The sequence below is a fragment of the Coregonus lavaretus genome (genome assembly GCF_964263955.1).
Source record: "Coregonus lavaretus genome assembly, chromosome: 3".
Lineage (NCBI taxonomy): Eukaryota > Metazoa > Chordata > Actinopteri > Salmoniformes > Salmonidae > Coregonus > Coregonus lavaretus.
In genome coordinates this window covers 29750532-29770736 of record NC_139990.1, presented here as the reverse complement: position 1 = coordinate 29770736, position 20205 = coordinate 29750532, and the positions used below count along the sequence as shown (strand labels likewise).

The 20205-nt window shown below is 43.4% G+C and overlaps 1 protein-coding gene across 1 annotated transcript in view; it reads right to left on the bottom strand.

Moving 5' to 3' along the window:
- The window catches only part of LOC311107041 (sterile alpha motif domain-containing protein 12-like), a gene marked incomplete at both ends in the record, with an annotated part of 65231 nt that extends 51980 nt beyond the window's left edge, over window positions 1–13251 (bottom strand). Inside the window, one exon of the mRNA XM_084149496.1 lies at window positions 13191–13251. Coding sequence (XP_084005622.1) covers window positions 13191–13251 — 61 coding nt within the window. The remainder of the gene's footprint in view (window positions 1–13190) is intronic.
- Window positions 13252–20205: the final 6954 nt, after the last annotated feature.

Sequence of the window (20205 nt, the reverse complement as noted above, 5' to 3'; positions counted from 1 at the left end):
GCTTGGTTTGAGGAAATCAACTGTGGGAGCAATTATTAGGAAATGGAAGCCATACAAGACCACTGATAATCTCCCTCGATCTGGGGCTCCATGCAAGACCTCACCCTGTGGGGTCAAAATGATCACAAGAACGGTGAGCAAAAATCCCAGAACCACACGGGGGGACCTAGTGAATGACCTGCAGAGAGCTGGGACCAAAGTAACAAAGCCTACCATCAGTAACACACTACGCCGCCAGGGACTCAAATCCTGCAGTGCAGACGTGTCCCCCTGCTTAAGTCCAGGCCCGTCTGAAGTTTGCTAGAGTGCATTTGGATGATCCAGAAGAGGATTGGGAGAATGTCATATGGTCAGATGAAACCAAAATAGAACTTTTTGGTCAAAACTCAACTCGTCGTGTTTGGAGGACAAAGAATGCTGAGTTGCATCCAAAGAACACCATACCTACTGTGAAGCATGGGGGTGGAAACATCATGCTTTGGGGCTGTTTTTCTGCAAAGGGACCAGGACGACTGATCCGTGTAAAGGAAAGAATGAATGGGGCCATGTATCGTGAGATTTTGAGTGAAAACCTCCTTCCATCAGCAAGGGCATTGAAGATGAAACGTGGCTGGGTCTTTCAGCATGACAATGATCCCAAACACACCGCCCGGGCAACGAAGGAGTGGCTTCGTAAGAAGCATTTCAAGGTCCTGGAGAGGCCTAGCCAGTCTCCAGATCTCAACCCCTTAGAAAATCTTTGGAGGGAGTTGAAAGTCCGTGTTGCCCAGCGACAGCCCCAAAACATCACTGCTCTAGAGGAGATCTGCATGGAGGAATGGGCCAAAATACCAGCAACAGTGTGTGAAAACCTTGTGAAGACTTACAGAAAAAGTTTGACCTGTGTCATTGCCAACAAAGGGTATATAACAAAGTATTGAGAAACTTTTGTTATTGACCAAATACTTATTTTCCACCATAATTTGCAAATAAATTAATAAAAAATCCTACAATGTGATTTTCTGGAAAAAATTTTCTCATTTTGTCTGTCATAGTTGACGTGTACCAATGATAAAAATTACAGGCCTCTCATCTTTTTAAGTGGGAGAACTTGCACAATTGGTGGCTGACTAAATACTTTTTTTCCCCACTGTATTCACTAACTGTAAGTCGCTCTGGATAAGAGCGTCTGCTAAATGACTAAAATGTAAATGTAAGCTACAGTATTAGCGCTGGGCATCAAACGCAAAGACAAAAATTGATTATATGCTCGATTCGGAGCATAAGGACAGTGTTTAATATTTCAGCAGAAGGCACAACCCTCCCAATTTAGCAACGGCAAAGAACAAAAAAAACTATGTGCCAGGAACAATTGTGTCTGAAAAGTAAGCTTTGGGGTTTCTGTACTTTTTCAACTTCAGCAGCTGCAGCTTAAGGCTTCGTCCAACCTATCCCATAGGTATGAGGAGCCTCATGGGTCTTTTCTGCAACCACTAAAACGTTTGTCCTTCTATATGGTGAGTACAGTAAGGCAAATGCCCTGCTGAGTGACTGTTTGTTAATCTCAAGAAGCCAAATTCCCCAGAAGCGAAAACAGGTTGCAACGGCATCCTTATGACGTCAGATTTTACGCATTTTTAGCGACCAGATAAAGACTGCTGGTTATGTGCTCAGATACCAACCATAGTATGATGTATTTCCCTGAAGTCTTAAAAAAAATATATATATATATATACACACACACACACACACACACACACACACACACACACAGTGGGGAGAACAAGTATTTGATACACTGCCGATTTTGCAGGTTTTCCTACTTACAAAGCATGTAGATGTCTGTAATTTTTATCATAGGTACACTTCAACTGTGAGAGACGGAATCTAAAACAAAAATCCAGAAAATAACATTGTATGATTTTTAAGTAATTCATTTGCATTTTATTGCATGACATAAGTATTTGATACATCAGAAAAGCAGAACTTAATATTTGGTACAGAAACCTTTGTTTGTAATTACAGAGATCATACGTTTCCTGTAGGTCTTGACCAGGTTTGCACACACTGCAGCAGGGATTTTGGCCCACTCCTCCATACAGACCTTCTCCAGATCCTTCAGGTTTCGGGGCTGTCGCTGGGCAATACGGACTTTCAGCTCCCTCCAAAGATTTTCTATTGGGTTCAGGTCTGGAGACTGGCTAGGCCACTCCAGGACCTTGAGATGCTTCTTACGGAGCCACTCCTTAGTTGCCCTGGCTGTGTGTTTCGGGTCGTTGTCATGCTGGAAGACCCAGCCACGACCCATCTTCAATGCTCTTACTGAGGGAAGGAGGTTGTTGGCCAAGATCTCGCGATACATGGCCCCATCCATCCTCCCCTCAATACGGTGCAGTCGTCCTGTCCCCTTTGCAGAAAAGCATTCCCAAAGAATGATGTTTCCACCTCCATGCTTCACGGTTGGGATGGTGTTCTTGGGGTTGTACTCATCCTTCTTCCTCCAAACACGGCGAGTGGAGTTTAGACCAAAAAGCTCAATTTTTGTCTCATCAGACCACATGACCTTCTCCCATTCCTCCTCTGGATCATCCATATGGTCATTGGCAAACTTTAGACGGGCCTGGACATGCGCTGGCTTGAGCAAGGGGACTTTGCGTGCGCTGCAGGATTTTAATCCATGACGGCGTAGTGTGTTACTAATGGTTTTCTTTGAGACTGTGGTCCCAGCTCTCTTCAGGTCATTGACCAGGTCCTGCCGTGTAGTTCTGGACTGATCCCTCACCTTCCTCATGATTATTGATGCCCCATGAGGTGAGATCTTGCATGGAGCCCCAGACCGAGGGTGATTGACCGTCATCTTGAACTTCTTCCATTTTCTAATAATTGCGCCAACAGTTGTTGCCTTCTCACCAAGCTGCTTGCCTATTGTCCTGTAGCCCATCCCAGCCTTGTGCAGGTCTACAATTTTATCCCTGATGTCCTTACACAGCTCTCTGGTCTTGGCCATTGTGGAGAGGTTGGAGTCTGTTTGATTGAGTGTGTGGACAGGCGTCTTTTATACAGGTAACGAGTTCAAACAGGTGCAGTTAATACAGGTAATGAGTGGAGAACAGGAGGGCTTCTTAAAGAAAAACTAACAGGTCTGTGAGAGCTGGAATTCTTACTGGTTGGTAGGTGATCAAATACTTATGTCATGCAATAAAATGCAAATGAATTACTTAAAAATCATACAATGTGATTTTCTGGATTTTTGTTTTAGATTCCATCGCTCACAGTTGAAGTGTACCTATGATAAAAATGACAGACCTCTATATGCTTTGTAAGTAGGAAAACCTGCAAAATCGGCAGTGTATCAAATACTTGTTCTCCCGACTGTATGTATATATATATATATATATATATATATATATTTACCTGGTTGTAATGTCTGAACAACCACGAAAAGTATGTCATTTTGACATCAATGCCAACTTTTTCCCACTGGGATATTTATATTACCCAGTAAACTGAGAGTTTGTATTCAAACTCAGGTGCTCCATCATGCATAAAATTGCTTTCCTTACCAAGACATCTCGGTCACCTCATGCGAAAGATGTCATGGCACAAAAAATATATTTTATGCAAAAATTCAGCAGGGTGTCCCATGACTCAATGTCTCCGTCCCAAATGGCACCCTATTCCCATTATAGTGCACTACCTTTGACCAGGGCCCCTAGGGCTCTGATCAAAACTAGTGCACTATAAAGGGAATAGGGTGCCATTTTGGACACATACTTTATTGAAATGAGATGGGAATCAAATTTCTAACAAAAAGAGGAGTTTCTAAAGGTGAAAGTAGTAATTGGCATGTCCAAGAAAGTCCTACTTTCAAAAAAAATGTTTACTCCCTAGTATTTTCTACGCGTTTTACATTTACATTTTAGTCATTTAGCAGATGCTCTTATCCAGAGCGACTTACATGAGCAATTAGGGTTAAGTGCCTTGCTCAAGGGCACAGACAGATTTTTCACCTAGTCGGCTCGGGGATTAGAACCAGTGACCTTTTGGTTACAGGCACAACGCTCTTAACCACTAAGCTACCTGCCGTTTTCACACGTATTTTGAGCTATAGTGCGAAACAGAGTTTGAGTATTTGTTACATTGTGTGTGATGTGTGTATACATACATATATATACACATACATACACACACACACACACACACAGTTGAAGTCGGAAGTTTACATACACCTTAGCCAAATACATTTAAACTCAGTTTCACAATTCCTGACATTTAATCCTAGTAAAAATTGCCTGTCTTAGGTCAGTTAGGATCACCACTTTATTTTAAGAATGTGAAATGTCAGAATAATAGCAGAGAGAATGATTTATTTAAGCTTTTATTTATGTCATCACATTCCCAGTGTGTCAGAAGTTTACATACACTCAATTAGTATTCGGTAGCATTGCCTTTAAATTGTTTAACTTGGGTCAAACGTGTCGGGTAGCCTTCCATAAGCTTCCCACAATAAGTTGGGTGAATTTTGGCCCATTCCTCCTGACAGAGCTGGTGTAACTGAGTCAGGTTTGTAGGCCTCCTTGCTCGCACCCGCTTTTTCAGTTCTGCCCACACATTTTCTATAGGATTGAGGTCAGGGCTTTGTGATGGCCACTCCAATACCTTGACTTTGTTGTCCTTAAGCCATTTTGCCACAACTTTGGAAGTATGCTTGGGGTCATTGTCCATTTGGAAGACCAATTTGCGACCAAGCTTTAACTTCCTGACTGATGTCTTGAGATGCTGCTTCAATATATCCACATCATTTTCCTTCCTCATGATGCCATCTATTTTGTGAAGTGCACCAGTCCCTCCTGCAGCAAATCACCCCCACAGCATGATCCTGCCACCCCCCGTGCTTCACGGTTGGAATGGTGTTCTTCGGCTTGCAAGCACCCCCTTTTTCCTCCAAACATAACGATGGTCATTATGGCCAAACAGTTCTATTTTTGTTTCATCAGACCAGATGACATTTCTCCAAAAAGTATGATCTTTGTCCCCATGTGCAGTTGCAAACCGTAGTCTGGCTTTTTTTAATGGCAGTTTTGGAGCGGTGGCTTCTTCCTTGCCAAGCGGCCTTTCAAGTTATGTCGATATAGGACTCGTTTTACTGTGGATATAGATACTTTGTACATGTTTCCTCAAGCATCTTCACAAGGTCCTTTGCTGTTGTTCTGGGATTGATTTGCACTTTTCGCACCAAAGTACGTTCATCTCTAGGAGACAGAACGCGTCTCCTTCCTGAGCGGTATGACGGCTGCGTGGTCCCATGGTGTTTATACTTGCGTACTATTGTTTGTACAGATGAACGTGGTTCCTTCAGGCGTTTGGAAATTGCTCCCAAGGATGAACCAGACTTGTGGACGTCTACAATTTATTTTGAGGTCTTGGCTGATTTCTTTAGATTTTCCCATGATGTCTAGCAAAGAGGCACTGAGTTTGAAGGTAGGCCTTGAAATACATCCACAGGTACACCTCCAATTGACTCAAACGATGTCAATTAGCCTATCAGAAGCTTCTAAAGCCATGACATCATTTTGTGGAATTTTCCTAGCTGTTTAAAGGCACAGTCAACTTAGTGTATGTAAACTTCTGACCCACTGGAATTGTGATACAGTGAATTATAAGTGGAATAATCTGTCTGTAAACAATTGTTGGAAAATGTACTTGTGTCATGCACAAAGTAGATGTCCTAACCGACTTGCCAAAACTATAGTTTGTTAACAAGAAATTTGTGCAGTGGTTGAAAAACTAGTTTTAATGACTCCAACCTAAGCGTATGTAAACTTCCGACTTCAACTGTGTATATATTATTTTTTTATTTTTGGGTCCGGGTGGTTTCACATTGACAAATATTCCTAAAGAAAACCACGTGTCCATGAAAGTCATTTGTTTAATGGACAAACATACTCCCATTCAATCCACTTATGATTATTATCACTTTTGTCCCAATCTTCATATTACTTTAATCTTCCAACAACAGGCATGAGGAAACAGTGCAATAGCCGCTCTAACCGCTGTGTGAATAGTCTATATTCAGTAGCCCAGTATAGCCCCAGGCTCCCCTAATCTGCATTGGATGCGCTCATAAATGCGCTGCTACTCACAGAATGTTTCAGAGATATCAAGTTATGATACTGCGTCTATTTCATCAAATGCTCCAACCAATAACATTGCGCGACTGGTTATTTTCCTGTGTTTGGTCCGGACTAAGTTTTCACTTGCAGTGATCCGCACCACTACAATAATTGAATCGGACAGAGACCACTCTTTTAGAGCACTCCCAAGTGCAGATAGTGTTCACACCAGTCCAAACAAACCGAACTAAGGGGTAAAATGCAGAGTTCGGGAAAAACTGCACCAAACCAATTTGGTGTGAAAACCCCCTTAAAAAGGTAATTCATGCCCTTGACTGAGTGAATTGATTATTTTGACAGACAGTAAAACTACAGAGTTGATGTTACAGTACACATGGGAGACAACAGCAGTTACGTGCTCTCAGTGCCTTGCGTCAATTGCATATTTATCAGGTCTAAAATTAGACCGTTACCTCATCCCTGTATCTCTGTGTGACTCTGCCTCAGTACATAAATTGAGTGTGTCAGTGTAAAAAAAGGATGCCTTCCAATTTACATCGAATCCACTTCAGTAATTGGCAGTTACACAAGCTCAGTGGGAGGAATAGGAGGTTCTCTAATCAGTGACTGACAAAATATAGGCTGCTCTGTAAATATGAAGAAACCATAACATATTTGGCACGATATATTTTCCATCCTAACTGCTTTTATTGACTACAATATGGCCAAAGATATTAGTGAGGTTGTAATGTACTACATAGGGCTACTGAATGACTAGAACACAGAAGAAATATAAAACATAAATATTATTGTGTATCACTGACAACCACAGCTTACTTGAGGTTAAGTATGATATCACGTAGGTGCTGTTAAAGTGTTTTCTCCCTATACTGTGGGTGCTTCCACAAAGCCCTGGGTAAATGAAGTGAAAGAGACTAGTGTTGAGGCGCAACAAAGAGCCTGTCAGGTTTCTCGGGAAGTGTAGCCAGCGTCTTCCCCTGGGCTGAGAGGCCTCGCTGACGCCAGGGCTCTGGGCCGGTGGAACTGAGGGATTCGATTAAGGCTTCTGAATGGATGCACAGTGAGGAGGGTCGGGGTAGGACGCATTGGAGAGGCTGAGCAGAGATAGACTGGCCAGACTGAAGGGAATGGACAGGCTAGGCCAAAGGGGTAAACACTGCTCTTAACTAAGAGTTGAGAGCATTGGTTAGATGGACAGGTCAGGGTATCCAATTCTAGGCTAAAGCAATGTTCTGTAACAGTTCACTGGAACCCTCAGCCACAAAGCCACTTACAGTGTCCCAAGTATTATGCAACAGATGACATACACTACAAGTCAAAAGTTTGGACACACCTACTCAATGCCACGAGTGTGCAAAGCTGTCATCAAGGCAAAGGGTGGCTATTTGAAGAATCTCAAATATAAAATATATTTTGATTTGTTTAACACTTTTTGGTTGAATTTTCCGTATTGACTGACCTTCATGTCTTAAAGTAATGATGGACTGTCGTTTCTCTTTGCTTATTTGAGCTGTTCTTGCCATAATATGGAATTGGTACAGTGGGGAAAAAAAGTATTTAGTCAGCCACCAATTGTGCAAGTTCTCCCACTTAAAAAGATGAGAGAGGCCTGTAATTTTCATCATAGGTACATGTCAACTATGACAGACAAAATGAGGAAAAAAAATCAAGAGAATCACATTGTAGGATTTTTTATGAATTTATTTGCAAATTATGGTGGAAAATAAGTATTTGGTCAATAACAAAAAGTTTCTCAATACTTTGTTATATACCCCTTGTTGGCAATGACACAGGTCAAACGTTTTCTGTAAGTCTTCACAAGGTTTTCACACACTGTTGCTGGTATTTTGGCCCATTCCTCCATGCAGATCTCCTCTAGAGCAGTGATGTTTTGGGGCTGTCGCTGGGCAACACGGACTTTCAACTCCCTCCAAAGATTTTCTATGGGGTTGAGATCTGGAGACTGGCTAGGCCACTCCAGGACCTTGAAATGCTTCTTACGAAGCCACTCCTTCGTTGCCCGGGCGGTGTGTTTGGGATCATTGTCATGCTAAAAGACCCAGCCACGTTTCATCTTCAATGCCCTTGCTGATGGAAGGAGGTTTTCACTCAAAATCTCACAATACATTGCCCCATTCATTCTTTCCTTTACACGGATCAGTCGTCCTGGTCCCTTTGCAGAAAAACAGCCCCAAAGTATGACGTTTCCACCCCCATGCTTCACAGTAGGTATGGTGTTCTTTGGATGCAACTCAGCATTCTTTGTCCTCCAAACACGATGAGTTGAGTTTTTACCAAAAAGTTCTATTTTGGTTTCATCTGACCATATGACATTCTCCCAATCCTCTTCTGGATCATCCAAATGCACTCTAGCAAACTTCAGACGGGCCTGGACATGTACTGGCTTAAGCAGGGGGACACGTCTGGCAATGCAGGATTTGAGTCCCTGGCGGAGTAGTGTGTTACTGATGGTAGGCTTTGTTACTTTGGTCCCAGCTCTCTGCAGTAAATTCACTAGGTCCCCCCGTGTGGTTCTGGGATTTTTGCTCACCGTTCTTGTGATCATTTTGACCCCACGGGGTGAGATCTTGCGTGGAGACCCCTTGATTTCTTCAAACCAAGCTGCTTACCTATTGCAGATTCAGTCTTCCCAGCCTGGTGCAGGTCTACAATTTTGTTTCTGGTGTCCTTTGACAGCTCTTTGGTCTTGGCCATAGTGGAGTTTGGAGTGTGACTGTTTGAGGTTGTGGACAGGTGTCTTTTATACTGATAACAAGTTCAAACAGGTGCCATTAATACTGTTAACGAGTGGAGGACAGAGGAGCCTCTTAAAGAAGAAGTTACAGGTCTGTGAGAGCCAGAAATCTTGCTTGTTTGTAGGTGACCAAATACTTATTTTCCACCATAATTTGCAAATAAATTCATTAAAAATCCTACAATGTGATTTTCTGGATATTTTTTCTCAATTTGTCTGTCATAGTTGACGTGTACCTATGATGAAAATGACAGGCCTCTCTCATCTTTTTAAGTGGGAGAACTTGCACAATTGGTGGCTGACTAAATATTTTTTTTCCCCCACTGTATTTAACTAAATAGGGCTAACTTCTGTATATATCCCCCCCTTGTCACAACACAACTGACTGGCTCAAACGCATTAAGAAGGAATGAAATTCCACTAATTAACTTCTAACAAGGCACACCTGTTAATTGAAATGCATTCCAGGTGACTACCTCATGAATCTGGTTGAGAGAATGCCAAGAGTGTGCAAAGCTCTCATCAAGGCAAAGGGTGGCTATTTGAAGAATCTAAAATACAAAATATATTTAGATTTGTTTAAAACTTTTTTGGTTACATGATTCCATATGTGTTATTTCATAGTTTTGATGTCTTCACTATTATTCTACAATGTAGAAAATAGTAAAAATAAAGAGAAACCCTGGAATGAGTAGGTGTCCAAACTTTTGACTGGTACTGTAAGCAGTCATAACTTATGTCAGTATGTGCAAGATAAGTGTCCACTGTCATACAGCAGATCATGCAGCGGGACATTATGTCATGACTGTGTTCGTATCATTTGTCATGAAGCGACACCAGTTATGACATTACGGACAACTTTATGAGAATTATGTCCTCTACATGTTTTTCACTCCAGTATTAAGTTAGGCTTCATCACGTAGTCATCATCAAGTAGAACAGTGGAACTCAGTGCACATTTGTAACAGCACTGGTCTTTAAATCAAGGGTGTGTGTGGAGATTGAGGGAGGCAGAGTGCCTGCCCATAGGCTCTCACGATTTTGACAGAATGACAAAAAAAAACAAAAAAAACACAACAATTACAAAGATTTTACTGAGTTACAGTTCATATAAGGAAATCAGTCAATTGAAATAAATTCATTAGGCAATAACCTATGGATTTCACATGACTAGGCAGGGGCGCAGCCATGGGTAGTCCCACCCACTTGGGAGCCAGGTCCCCCCCCCCCCAGTTGTGTGACAAAACTGCAAAAATGTAAGTGGCCTTTTATTGTCCCCAGCACAAGGTGCACCTGTGTAATAATCATGCTGTTTAATCAGCTTCTTGATATGCCACACCTGTCAGTTGGATGGATTATTTTGGCAAAGGAGAAATACTAACAGGGATGTAAACAAATTTGTGGACAAAATTTCAGAGAAATAAGCTTTGTGCGTATGGAAAATATCTGGGACCTTTTATTTCAGCTCATGAAACATGGGACCAACACTTTACATGTTGTGTTTATATTTTTGTTCAGTATATTTTCTGTGAAGGAAAACTATAGTTGCACGTCCCTGATCACTCTATTGAAGAAAAAAATTATAATCACTTGACTTTCAATATAAAACACAACCCATGTCAATATGCCGCCTCATATCCCGATATGAGAGTAGGAAGGTATGCTGATATGAAAATCTGGATCCCGCCCAACCCTAATGGACATCCACAAATTAATACATACCATATGAAAGGTAACATACAGTGGGGAAAAAAGTATTTAGTCAGCCACCAATTGTGCAAGTTCTCCCACTTAAAAAGATGAGAGAGGCCTGTAATTTTCATCATAGGTACACGTCAACTATGACAGATAAATTGAGGGAAAAAAATCCAGAAAATCACATTGTAAGATTTTTTATGAATTTATTTGCAAATTATGGTGGAAAATAAGTATTTGGTCAATAACAAAAGTTTCTCAATACTTTGTTATATACCCTTTGTTGGCAATGACACAGGTCAAACGTTTTCTGTAAGTCTTCACAAGGTTTTTACACACTGTTGCTGGTATTTTGGCCCATTCCTCCATGCAGATCTCCTCTAGAGCAGTGATGTTTTGGGGCTGTCGCTGGGCAACACGGACTTTCAACTCCCTCCAAAGATTTTCTATGGGGTTGAGATCTGGAGACTGGCTAGGCCACTCCAGGACCTTGAAATGCTTCTTACGAAGCCACTCCTTCGTTGCCCGGGCGGTGTGTTTGGGATCATTGTCATGCTGAAAGACCCAGCCACGTTTCATCTTCAATGCCCTTGCTGATGGAAGGAGGTTTTCACTCAAAATCTCACGATACATGGCCCCATTCATTCTTTCCTTTACACGGATCAGTCGTCCTGGTCCCTTTGCAGAAAAACAGCCCCAAAGCATGATGTTTCCACCCCTATGCTTCACAGTAGGTATGGTGTTCTTTGGATGCAACTCAGCATTCTTTGTCCTCCAAACACGACGAGTTCAGTTTTTACCAAAAAGTTCTATTTTGGTTTCATCTGACCATATGACATTCTCCCAATCCTCTTCTGGATCATCCAAATGCACTCTAGCAAACTTCAGATGGGCCTGGACATGTACTGGCTTAAGCAGGGGGACACGTCTGGCACTGCAGGATTTGAGTCCCTGGCGGCGTAGTGTGTTACTGATGGTAGGCTTTGTTACTTTGGTCCCAGCTGTCTGCAGGTCATTCACTAGGTCCCCCCGTGTGGTTCTGGGATTTTTGCTCACCGTTCTTGTGATCATTTTGACCCCACGGGTGAGATCTTGCATGGAGCCCCAGATCGAGGGAGATTATAAGTGGTCTTGTATGTCTTCCATTTCCTAATAATTGCTCCCACAGTTGATTTCTTCAAACCAAGCTGCTTACCTATTGCAGATTCAGTCTTCCCAGCCTGGTGCAGGTCTACAATTTTGTTTCTAGTGTCCTTTGACAGCTCTTTGGTCTTGGCCATAGTGGAGTTTGGAGTGTGACTGTTTGAGGTTGTGGACAGGTGTCTTTTATACTGATAACAAGTTCAAACAGGTCCCATTAATACAGGTAACGAGTGGAGGACAGAGGAGCCTCTTAAAGAAGAAGTTACAGGTCTGTGAGAGCCAGAAATCTTGCTTGTTTGTAGGTGACCAAATACTTATTTTCCACCATAATTTGCAAATAAATTCATAAAAAATCCTACAATGTGATTTTCTGGAGAAAAAAAATCTCAATTTGTCTCTCATAGTTTACGTGTACCTATGATGAAAATTACAGGCCTCTCTCATCTTTTTAAGTGGGAGAACTTGCACAATTGGTGGCTGACTAAATACTTTTTTCCCCCACTGTATCATACTAAATGGAGTGTCCCGGATTTACGTTTACTATGTTGTCTACCCCTGAATCCAGGTTGTTTAAACTCATACCATCACAGTGAGGACTCGATCACACAACTGCCTACATGCAATTTATATTCATTACAGGACTTGTTTGCTGGTTAGAGAGTAGGACCAAGGTACATCATCTCTATGTAGGTAGGCCCTATATGGTGTTAGTAAGAATTAAACGTTGTCTAGATATGGGGGCATCCTCATTAAAAGTGTGGAAAAGCTGCACATTCTGCGTAAGACTAAGAAATATCAAAATGCAATCTACAGTGCATTACAAGGATGTTTGGGGAGCGTTAGCAGAATAAGACTTGAATTTGTGTGAGATTAGAAATGCCTCTGACTTGCAGTTCACATATCTACACACAATCTCTGCAAAGCAATAGATTATTGCTGTGTCAGAATCATTTCAGCAGATAACGGCATAATTTATCTGCAAATATAGCCAAATGTACCACAGTGAAGGTGGTCCTTGAGAAAATGTTAAATGGTATCACAAGATTTAGAGCAAGGACATGTTGAATTGTCCTGAGTCTGCAGTCTGGTCAAATGGGCCAGATAGGAGTTTAGACTTCTTTCCTCACTTCAGTCCTGCATAAAAGATCCCAGGAGATGCAGAGGTGACCCAGGACAACACATGAATGATACACACCAACTGTGTGATCATCATGTGTAATGTTATCAGCTTGAATGGTAACAAATGTTGCATTTAAATTAGTGATGAAATGGAAGGTGTTGATTACACCAAAACACATTACATTTTTACTGGAGAAGTGGAACCAGAGAGACCGTTTAGGATTGAAAGTGATAGCATCAGTGCATGGCAACACTTGATGACATTGAGATAGGCAACTTGTCCACAATAATGCTCATCACACCTGACACAGTGAAGGGTTGCATTATAAGTATACTCCCATAGGTTATGAACCCACCAAACATACCTCTCATTGGATTCTGAATCCACAAGATTCCGCCAATAAGGTGAGGTGACTGGCCGAGCATCGCGGAACTGCACACTATGGCTATAACTTCTTGCGTTCTTCACAGAATGTCCAAAACGTCGCCTTACGAAACTAATGTCTATTATCACTGGTCTGAACAAAGCCGTTCGCGTGTCTACATGGCATAATTCCTAATAACTGCTCAACCAGACCTTACTGTAAATACTCGGTAGAAATAACGCGCTATCTAGTTAATGCAAGTAATAGGCTTTAAAATGTCAAAACAAAGTGATGTTTCCTACGCAGATGGCACACTCACCGCGAAATTCAGCATGTTAGTGAACAGGTGCAGACCTCAAGCACCGCACGGTAACAGCTCGCGTCACAAATTTAGACTAATTATGCAAATGATTGCACTAAATTTATCCACAGCTGCATAGGCTGTAAATCATTATTCAAGACAAAGACCTATTCTGTAGTATTTTCTTCACAGCTCTTTCGAAGCAACGCTGCACGGGAACCGACAGACGCCTGCGTATTAATACTGATCTATATAGCATGTGAATGGACTCCTTTCCCTCTTCGCAAACACCATCGTTGTATCCACATCAATTGCACTGTAGGAATAGATGACCGATGACCAGACAAAAATATTCAGAGCGCGGCAACTGCAATATCGTCCAATCACAGGCTTTCACAGTTGACGGTGCAGGTAACCAAAGATTGTCTATTATATTGACAAGATATTCGAGTGACCAACACTAACGATGGAAATTCATGTCTTCAAAGATGGAAGGCAGGAATGAGGGACCATTCTAGCTAATGAGAGGGCAGATGTGAACAATATGCCATAGAGATAGATAGAGGACTCACCTTTGTATCAGTGCTATTATGGCTTCCGTGACAGCATGGGCAGCGCCATTGAGGCTATCTCCATTTTAAATAGATGTACATTTTCTTCTGCATTGGCTGATTGATTGCTCCCAACTCATAGGAATCCCCACCCAGTTGACTTCTTTAAAATGGTGATGAGTCCTCTTCTAGCTCTATGACCACAGGAACAACTCCAATATAAAGTCATTTTGGGGTAAATTGCCGAAATGCCACTTGTCCACTTATATCAGTGCATTCGTAACAAACTAACCATTACGAAACTCCTATTTAATGAAATATGCCTCATGTAACAAATTAGTAATAACATTTTTTGTTGACCAAATTCGACACTCTCATTGACCTCCATACAAAAATTCCTCACTTCATGGGCTTATTTTTGTGGACGGATTTTGGGCAGTGTAAAACCTTTCTGGTTTTCAGCAAAAAAGGAAGCTAGGTTGAATTAGCTGTATCCCTTAAAACCGGATGCATCTGGTTGTTGGCAACTCCACTAAGCCTACCATTCAAGAAACCAATGTGCAAGAAACCCATCACTGAGGGAGATCTATTTACCTTAGCCATTGTGCACCGGTCAATGGCCCGTGACACGAACAGGCAGACGTGGTGAGGGAGGAGCGCCCTTCTCAAATCAAACAGTAATCTGCCGCTCGGTCATGTTGTCAACAAGGCAGCATGGTGCATCGTCCAGAAACATACAACATCTCTTTTCCATAAAATCTATGTTTGAATTTTCTAACTAGTTTTAATTGAGAAGGCATATAAAACATTTTTATCAAAAGCAATCACTTTTCCTGACATTTAATCCTAGTAAAGATTCCCTGTCTTAGGTCAGTTAGGATCACCACTTTATGTTAAGAATGTGAAATGTCAGAATAGTAGTAGCGAGAATGATTTATTTAAGCTTTTATTTCTTTCATCACATTCCCAGTGGGTCAGAAGTTTACACTCAATTAGTATTTGGTAGCATTGCCTTTAAATTGTTTAACTTGGGTCAAACGTGTCGGGTAGCCTTCTACAAGCTTCCCACAATAAGTTGGGTGAATTTTGGCCCATTCCTCCTGACAGAGCTGGTGTAACTGAGTCAGGTTTGTAGGCCTCCTTGCTCGCACACGCTTTTTCAGTTCTGCCCACACATTTTCTATAGGATTGAGGTCAGGGCTTTGTGATGGCCACTCCAATACCTTGACTTTGTTGTCCTTAAGCCATTTTTCCACAACTTTGGAAGTATGCTTGGGGTCATTGTCCATTTGGAAGACCCATTTGCGACCAAGCTTTAACTTCCTGACTGATGTCTTGAGATGCTGCTTCAATATATCCACATAATTTTCCTTCCTCATGATGCCATCTATTTTGTGAAGTGCACCAGTCCCTCCTGCAGCAAAGCACCCCCACAGCATGATGCTGCCACCCCCGTGCTTCACGGTTGGGATGGTGTTCTTCGGCTTGCAAGCACCCCCTTTTTCCTCCAAACATAACGATGGTCATTATGGCCAAACAGTTCTATTTTTGTTTCATCAGACCAGAGGACATTTCTCCAAAAAGTACGATCTTTGTCCCAATGTGCAGTTGCAAACTGTAGTCTGGCTTTTTTTATGGCGGTTTTGGAGCAGTGGCTTCTTCCTTGCTGAGCGGCCTTTCAGGTTATGTCGATATAGGACTCATTTTACTGTAGATATAGATACTTTTGTACCTGTTTCCTCCAGCATCTTCACAAGGTCATTTGCTATTGTTTTGGGATTGATTTGCACTTTTCGCACCAAAGTATGTTCATCTCTAGGAGACAGAACGCATCTCCTTCCTGAGCGGTATGACGGCTGCTTGGTCCCATGGTGTTTATACTTGTGTATTATTGTTTGTACAGATGAACGTGGTACCTTCAGGCGTTTGGAAATTGCTCCCAAGGATGAACCAGACTTGTGGAGGTCTACACATTTTTTTCTGAGGTCTTGGCTGATTTCTTTTGATTTTCCCATGATGTCGAGCAAAGAGGCACTGAGTTTGAAGGTAGGCCTTGAAATACATCCACAGGTACACCTCCAATTGACTCAAATGATGTCAATTAGCCTATCAGAAGCTTCTAAAGCCATGACATCATTTTCTGTAATTTTCCAAGCTGTTTCAACGCACAGTCAACTTAGTGTACAGTGGGGGAAAAAAGTATTTAGTCAGCCACCAATTGTGCAAGTTCTCCCACTTAAAAAGATGAGAGAGGCCTGTAATCTTCATCATAGGTACACGTCAACTATGACAGACAAATTGAGAAATTTTTTTCCAGGCAAGCAACACTGAACCATGCGTCAGAGCACCAGCTGTTCCGGACGACTGTATGATCACGCTCTCCATAGCTGATGTGAGTAAGACCTTTAAACAGGTTAACATTCACAAGGTTGCAGGGCCAGACGGATTACCAGGACACGAACTCAGAATGCGCTGTGTCTTCACTGACATTTTCAACCTCTCTCTGACCCAGTCTGTAAAACCTACATGTTTCAAGCTAACCACCATAGTCCCTGTGGCTAAGAATGCCAAGGTAACTTGTCTAAATGACTACCGCCTGTAGCACTCACATCTGTAGCCATGAAATGCTTTGAAAGGCTGGTAATGGCTCACATCAACACCATCATCCCAGAAATCCTGGACCCATTTCAATTCGCATACCGCACCAACAGATCCACAGATAACGCAATCTCTATTGCACTCCACACCGCCTTTTCCCACCTGGACAAAAGGAACACCTACAGTACAGGAGAATGCTGTTCATTGACTACAGCTGAGCATTCAAGCTCATCACTAAGGTAAGGACCCTGGGACTGAACACTTCCCTCTGCAACTGGATCCTGGACTTCCTGACGGGCCGCCCCCTGGTGGTGAGGGTAGGCAACAACACATCCGCCACGCTGACCCTCAACACGGGGGCCCCTCAGAGGTGAGTGCTCAGTCCCCTTCTGTACGAAGGTGCTCCAGTACCGAGTCAATGTGCAGGGGCAGGGGTAAAAGTGACTACATGTGAGTAGGGGTAAAAGTGACTAAGCAATCAGGATATACAGTATAATAAACAGAGTAGCAGCAGCGTATGTGAAGTGTGAAAGTGTCTCTCTGTGTGTGTGTGTGTGTGTGTGGCGTCAATATGCATGTGTGTGTGTGTTTTGTGAGTGTATGTAGTGTGTGTGTGTGTGTTGGAGTGTCAGTGTAGTATCTATGAGTGTGTGGATAGAGTCTAGTGAGTGTGCATAGAGACGGTGCCCTCAGAACAGCCTCAATTCGTCAGGGCATGGAATCTACAAGGTGTCGAAAGTGTTCCAAAGGGATGCTGGCCCATGTAGACTCCAATGCTTCCCACAGTTGTGTCAAGTTGGCTGGATATCCTTTGGTTTGTGGACCATTGTTTATACACGCGGGAAATTGTTGAGCGTGAAAAATCCAGCAGCGTTGCCGTTCTTGACACAAACCAGTGCGCCTGGCACGTACTACCATACCCCGTTCAAAGGCACTTAAATCTTTTGTCTTGCCCATTCACCCTCTGAATGGCACACATACACAATCCATGTCTCAATTGTCTCAAGGCTTAAAAATCCTTCTACAACCTGTCTCCTCCCCTTCATCTACACTGATTGAAGTGTATTTAACAAGTGACATCAATAAGGGATCATAGCTGTCACCTGGATTAAACTGGTCAGTCTATGTCATGGAAAAAGCAGGTGTTCCTAATGTTTTGTAGACTCAGTGTATAGCCTCGTTATTGTTTTTATTGTGTTTTTACAGTCGAGAGGGGTCAAGAGCTTGAAGTTCCTCGGTATCCACATCACTAAGGACTTAACATGGTCCTTTCACACAACACAGTCGTGAAGAAGGCATTGCAGTGCCTTTTCTCCCTCAGGACGCTGAAACTATTTGGCATGGTTGCGGACGACTCCGGGATGCTGACCTTCTAGGCAGAGTTGCAAAGAAAAAGCCATATCTCTTCTGTGAAGGGAGTACTACACAGCGTTGTACGAGATCTTCAGTTTCTTGGCAATTTCTCAGCACACACCTGTCTATATAAGGTCCCACAGTTGTCAGAGCGAAAACCAAGCAATGAGGTCAAAGGAATTGACCGTAGAGCTCCTTAGACAGGATTGTGACGAGGCACCGATCTGGGGAAGGGTACCAACAAATCTGCAGCATTGAAGGTCCCAAAGGACACAGTAGCCTCCATCATTTTTAAATGGAAGAAGTTTGGAACCACTAAGGCTCTTCCTAGAGCTGGCCGCCCGGCCAAACAGAGCAATCGGGGAGAAGGGCCTTGGTCAGGGAGCTGACCAAGAACCCGAGTTCCTCTGTGGAGATGGGACAAACTTCCAGAAGGATAACCATCTCTGCAGCACTCCACCAATCAGGCCTTTATGGTAGAGTGGCCAGACTGAAGCCACTCCTCAGTAAAAGGCACATGACAGCCCGCTTGGAGTTTGCCAAAAGGCACGTAAAGACTCTCAGACCATGAGAAACAAGATTCTCTGGTCTGATGAAACCAAGATTGAACTCTTTGGCCTGAATGCCAAGCGTCACGTCTGGAGGAAACCTGGCACCATCCCTACGGTGAAGCATGGTGGTGGCAGCATCATGCTGTGGGGATGTTTTTCAGCAGCAGGGACTGGGAGACTAGTCAGGATCGAGGTAAAGATGAACGGAGCAAAGTACAGAGTGATCCTTGATGAAAACCTGCTCCAGAGCACTCAGGACCTCAGACTGGGTGTCAAGGGTTCTGATGCGAATGTGTGGTGGAATCAAGTGCAGGACACAGGAGCTCAGTCAAACTTGACTTTACTGGCAAAGCACAAAAATACACGGGTAAACTAACCCGGAGGCGAACAATACGCAACAGTGCGTAAGATACAAAACCCGACTATGCACAAACAACAGTGCGACGGTAAACTAGCGTCTGTCCAAAACAGTCGAACACCAACAGACAGGAAAACAATTACACACAACACATGACAGAAACAACGAGAACTTATAGGACACATAATCAACACTAAACATGAACAGGTGTACTAAACAGACCAAACCAATCAAACAACGAAACAAAGAACGGTGGCAGCTAGTACTCCGGAGACGACGACCGCCGAAGCCTGCCCGAACAAGGAGGAGGAGCAGCCTCGGCCGAAACCGTGACAGTACCCCCCCCTTGACGCGCGGCTCCAGCCGTGCGCCGACCCCGGCCTCGAGGACGACCAGGAGGACGCGGAGCAGGGCGCGTGGGATGACCACGATGGAACTCAGTCAGCAGAGACGGGTCTAAGATGTCCCTCCTCGGCACCCAGCACCGCTCCTCCGGGCCGTACCCCTCCCACTCCACAAGATATTGGAGACCCCCCATCCGACGTCTCGAATCCAAGATGGATCGCACGGTGTACGCCGGTGCCCCCTCGATGTCTAATGGGGGCGGAGGAGTCTTTCTGATCTCATCTTCCTGGAGTGGACCAGCTACCACCGGCCTGAGAAGAGACACATGGAACGAGGGGTTAATATTCTTATACTCAATAGGCATTTGTAATCTGTAACACACCTCGTTCAATCTTCTCAGGACTTTAACACCAACACCATCATCCCAGAAATCCTGGACCCATTTCAATTCGCATACCGCACCAACAGATCCACAGATAACGCAATCTCTATTGCACTCCACACCGCCTTTTCCCACCTGGACAAAAGGAACACCTACAGTACAGGAGAATGCTGTTCATTGACTACAGCTGAGCATTCAAGCTCATCACTAAGGTAAGGACCCTGGGACTGAACACTTCCCTCTGCAACTGGATCCTGGACTTCCTGACGGGCCGCCCCCTGGTGGTGAGGGTAGGCAACAACACATCCGCCACGCTGACCCTCAACACGGGGGCCCCTCAGAGGTGAGTGCTCAGTCCCCTTCTGTACGAAGGTGCTCCAGTACCGAGTCAATGTGCAGGGGCAGGGGTAAAAGTGACTACATGTGAGTAGGGGTAAAAGTGACTAAGCAATCAGGATATACAGTATAATAAACAGAGTAGCAGCAGCGTATGTGAAGTGTGAAAGTGTCTCTCTGTGTGTGTGTGTGTGTGTGTGGCGTCAATATGCATGTGTGTGTGTGTTTTGTGAGTGTATG